We start from the raw sequence: 5,000 nt of genomic DNA on the forward strand, positions 1-5,000 counted from the left end.
CACTTTAATATCCCATGAGGCCACGGGAGAGGATGGTAGGTCACGTGACAGTGACAACAACATCTAGATTAGATTACATTCATACTACAAGGCCTAGAGAACATACTCTCGAAGTAATCTTATCCAAAAGAGAGTGTGTGATTTGGGACGCAGCCCGAGTGTGTGTTTATAACAGGAGTCCCTGGAGCACCTCGAGCCTCCTGTATCTGTGTGTTTGTAATGTTGTACTGCACTGTGTGTTTGTGCGTGTGGTTTTCAAATCATCGGGACAGTCAATGTGTGTGTGTGTGTGTGTGTGTGTGTGTGTGTGTGTGTGTGTGAGAGAGAGAGAAAGAAACTCAAATCTAGTGTGTGAAATCCCGCGCACACGGGCCGTTTGACAGCAGAACGGCTGCCAAAGACACACGATTATCAAGATATAAACGACAAACAACAACATACAGAAGACTTTATCCAATCACAGATGCTTTTCTATAATGTTTTTGTAACCGATATGTCAAATGATTCTACATAAAGGAGTGTGAGGAAGGATTCAGCACGAAAGAATCAAGCCATACATGATGGACATGAACTGCAGACTTTAGCAGGATGACTTTATGGAGGTTGTTGGTGCGATATCAACTAAAGCACACGCTAAAAATTTATTATTATTATTTTATTTTTTTATTAGAGGAACTGTGAGACATGAACATACTTCACACAAGTACACAAATGCTCTGCTAACAATGTGTCTTATTGAACTTACTGTGGCGTAACAAACTTCAGTCCTTAGGGGGCGATAGAGTTCATGTGCCATTTACATTTAAAGGCGCCATAAAATCAAAATTGGCTCTATTTACTAGTTTGTTAGCGCTATTATTAGTAGTAGACGATCTGAAAGAGACAATTCTGACAAAGGAAACACACTCATCTATTTATTAAAGAATCCAGAGAAGTAAAATGCATCAGTTTCCTCAAAAATATGACTCATAATAATCATAAATGTTTCTTGATCATCAAATCATCATATTAGAGTGATTTCTGAAGGATCATGTGACACTGAAGACTGGAGTAATGATGCTGAAAATTCAGCTTTGATCACAGGAACAAATTACAGTTTAAATACACTCAATTAAATTCAATTGTAATAATATTTCACTGTTTTTACGGTATATGTGATCAAATCAATGCAGCCTTGGTGAGCAGAGGAGGCAAAAACATTTCAAACATTTGAGTTTGTACTTGTGTCGAGTGTGTTTTGTGTGGCTTGAACAGAGTCTCAGGACGTGTTTTAACGTGAAATAGCATCTTAGAAACTTAAACCTCGTTCCTGAGTCTCGAGTCTGGGTTTGAGTGACGGTGTGTGTACAGATGACGGTGTAAATACTCTGTATAGCTTCTTCTCATCGAGTCACGTGCTTCTGTTCACTGTGAGTTGTGGCTTCCGTGTGGTTTATCAGCTTAACGTTTGTAATATACTCTTATCTATATGTGTAGCACAGATGACGTGTAAATACATGTGTTTATTAATGAATATGAATGTTATTGATCTTTATTAGGGCAATGAAGGGATTACTGGTCATTGATGAAACATGCATTTATAAGATTTGCTGTATCGTGCGATATACTTTTGGAGAAGAGTTCTAGCAAATAAAGCTGTTATGATGAATAATAACTCCTGTTCTGCTCATTCCAGCTTTTACACACTGAAGAAATGACACAGGAAACACAAAACAGGAATAATTCATGTCTTTATTCACTGTAAAGCGTTAGTTTGAAAGATTTAGAATCTTTAAACTGTCATTTTTTGAATTTGAATGTAGTTCCAAACAGAATTCTAATGTGACAGTTCGAATGTAAGTGCAGTTTTTAACGATACATTATAACAGTTCTTAGTATGAATATCCATTAATATGTTCTCCTTCACACCACGTATTGGATATTTCAGAAACATCAGATGATCAATGTTTAAAATTCTGCATATAAAGAAAATAATATAATGTGTTTAATAACGTTTATTTTATGGACTGTGGAAGCACACTTCATGATTTCCCATCTCTGGGGATGTTTTGTGTTAACATTAGAAGATTTTAGCAGACTCATTTGTCTTTAATCACTGATGTATTATTCTGTGAGGTGTAAATTAAAGCTACGAATGATGTCGAAATACAGTGTTAGAGATCATCATCACATCTGGAGCAGGAGGAGGAATCTCCTTTAGTCCGCCGGGTTTCGCTCCTTCTTCTTTCCGTCCCGTTTTGGTTTCTGTGAATCTGTGGAGAGACGAACAACCATCAGTGTTAAACACACACCAATCTCATGAACAGCTTCAGTCCCAAAAAAAAGAAGGAAAAAAAAAGGAATATTTTGCATTATTTAAGTACTAGTGAGATACTATACAGTTTCTAATTATTTATATTAGTTTTGATTTTTATATTTCCTGTTTTCATTTTAGTCAGTTTTAGTAATTTTGTTGAGTTTTTGTCATTTTTATAGCCTTAGTTTTAAATGTCTATACTGTTTTTACTCATTTTTATTTCTGTTTTAGTTAGTTTATCAAGTTAAACCGAATGAAAATGAGAAATGTTGGCAACTAGCTGACATAAAATAAGCTGATGTTTTGTTTTATTCCAGTTAAGGTTTATTTTAGCAACAAAATGTTGTTTTAAAATGATTTTAGTTTTAGCTAATCATATTAACCCTGGTTTAAGAAAACAAAGCCTGTTTTGTGCACATTAAAAGTGTTTTGTACTCTGACATTATTTTAATGATAATGATCATTTTCATTGTAGTTTTATTAATATTTTGAATTAGCTTTTCTTTTTTAACTTTTAGTTTTCATGTTCATTTTAGTTACAATTTTAGTCAATTTGTGTGTTTTTACCATTTATTATTATTATTTTAATTCCAGCTAATTTTAGTGCTTTAACTTTATTGCAAAGGCAACAAAGTTTTTCTACTAATATTTATATTATACTTGAGCTTTATTTAAATGAACAGAAACGTGTTAATAGATTTAGTTAACAATAATCACCCTTCCCTGAATTATTCTATTGTTATATTAGGATATTTATAAATGTTCCTCTGCATAAATCTCATTGCAGATATGAAATGAACCTTGACTTAGTTTAATTAACATTCTTCTGGATTTACAGAGAGAGAGAGCGTGATAGAGAGAGAGAGAGAGAGAGAGAGAGAGAGAGAGAGAGAGAGAGCGTGATAGAGAGAGAGAGAGAGATAGAGAGAGAGAGAGAGAGAGAGAGAGAGAGCGTGATAGAGAGAGAGAGAGAGAGAGAGATAGAGAGAGAGAGAGCGTGATAGAGAGAGAGCGTGATAGAGAGAGAGAGAGAGAGAGAGAGAGAGATAGAGAGAGAGAGCGTCACCTGTTGATCAAAGTTTATGGCGTGTAAAGTCGATCTCGTCATCAACACCTGTGTTCTGCGCTCGTGTCTGAACTCGCCAAACATCCATCGTTTTCACACAGAATAATCAAAAACCTTCATTAAACTGAGTGATGATGATGATTACATGTCAATAACTCCATCCAAGCGCTCATAGCATCTCATTTACATAAAGATTAAACCCATTCAAATCAAACACCAAAAGACCATCAGAACAACATCTGATTATTCTGGAATGAAAGCCGAATCACACATGGACTGTTCCTTCAAGACGTTTACTGCGTCTCTCCTGAGGAAAATACCCATAATCCTCCACATCTCGAGCTGAACACCGCATCAGATCTCACTATTAGCTCAGTCTCATCAAATCTGTGCGTTTATAAGATTTGCTGTATCGTGCGATACACTTTTGGAGAAGAGTTCTAGCAAATAAAGCTGAAATGACGTTTGAAAGCGTTAGTTTGAAAGATTTAGAATCTTTAAACTGTCATTTTTTGAATTTGAATTTAGTTCCAAACAGGAAGTAGAATTCTAATGTGACAGTTCCAATGTTAAGTGCAGTTTTTAATGATACATTATAACAGTTCTTAGTATGAATATTAGGGGTGCACGATATTGACAAAAAGTGATATTGCGATATCGATAATGAATATTGCGATATCGATATGAATTTCGATATTTTTAAACATGTAAAACTACAAAAGTTATGGGAAAACGAATCAAAATAGATTCATAACAAATAAAACAAGTTTCCTTACAACATAGGGTTTATTGAGCGCATTCGAGACGGATTTGAATCTGATCGCTGAAACCACTTCAGGAGGAGATCTGGGCCGCATTCCAGACGAAACTGGACGAAGTGTAAATGCATCTGGTTGTTGAAACCACATATGTAAAATGTACTCCTCCCAAAAACACAAAAAAAATAAACGTGTGAGAACGTGCTATAGGCTACATGTCATGTTATGGCCAGATATGACGACGCTACGTCTGCAACACGCATCACCGCATGAGCAGCTGAGCATCTACCGGTCAAGCCAACGCGAAACTATCGCAAATCAAAGTGAAAGTAAGTTGCAGACGCTTTACACACAAGTATCTTCATTAAAAGTAAAGAAGTGAAATGATCTTACCAGGGCTGTTGCCGTTCTCTATTAGTGCGGTATTTGTGGCCAGGTGGCCTGGTGGCCTGATGTTTATACTTGCGCGCTGGTGTGTGCGTCAAGCTGGCAAGTGTGTGTGTTGTGGGGACTGTGTGGTAGAGCAAGGGAGAAGTGAAACAAAGTGTCTCCCCTGTTCTTTCTGACCACTGTTGGAAATCTGTAGCATGAAAAGTTAAACCCTCTCCTTGATAGAACCAGGAAAAGTAGATAAGTAGAACCAGGAAATCAGTCGGGGGAAATGCAACGGTGCATGTCGGACAGGACGCATCATAAACAAAATATCGCATAAATATCGCGAGACTTTCGATATGATATCGAGCAACGTGATATCGCGATATTGATTCGATATATCGTGCACCCCTAATGAATATCCATTCATTTGTTCTCATTCACACTATATATATATATATATAAAATTATACAAATTGTGTTACTTAAATGAAACACAATTGAGCGT

At 36.2% G+C, this 5,000-nt stretch overlaps 1 protein-coding gene across 6 annotated transcripts in view; it reads right to left on the reverse strand.

Moving 5' to 3' along the window:
- Nucleotides 1-668: 668 nt before the first annotated feature.
- ptn (pleiotrophin) overlaps nt 669-5,000 on the reverse strand; it is a 68,698-nt gene continuing 64,366 nt past the window's right edge. For all 6 annotated transcript variants that reach the window (XM_081364115.1, XM_081364117.1, XM_081364116.1 and 3 more), the window contains one exon: nt 669-2,252. In XM_081364115.1, coding sequence (XP_081220241.1) covers nt 2,197-2,252 — 56 coding nt within the window. In that variant the 3' untranslated portion in view covers nt 669-2,196. The remainder of the gene's footprint in view (nt 2,253-5,000) is intronic.

Source organism: Scardinius erythrophthalmus, assembly GCF_964197995.2.
Source record: "Scardinius erythrophthalmus genome assembly, chromosome: 4".
NCBI lineage: Eukaryota > Metazoa > Chordata > Actinopteri > Cypriniformes > Leuciscidae > Scardinius > Scardinius erythrophthalmus.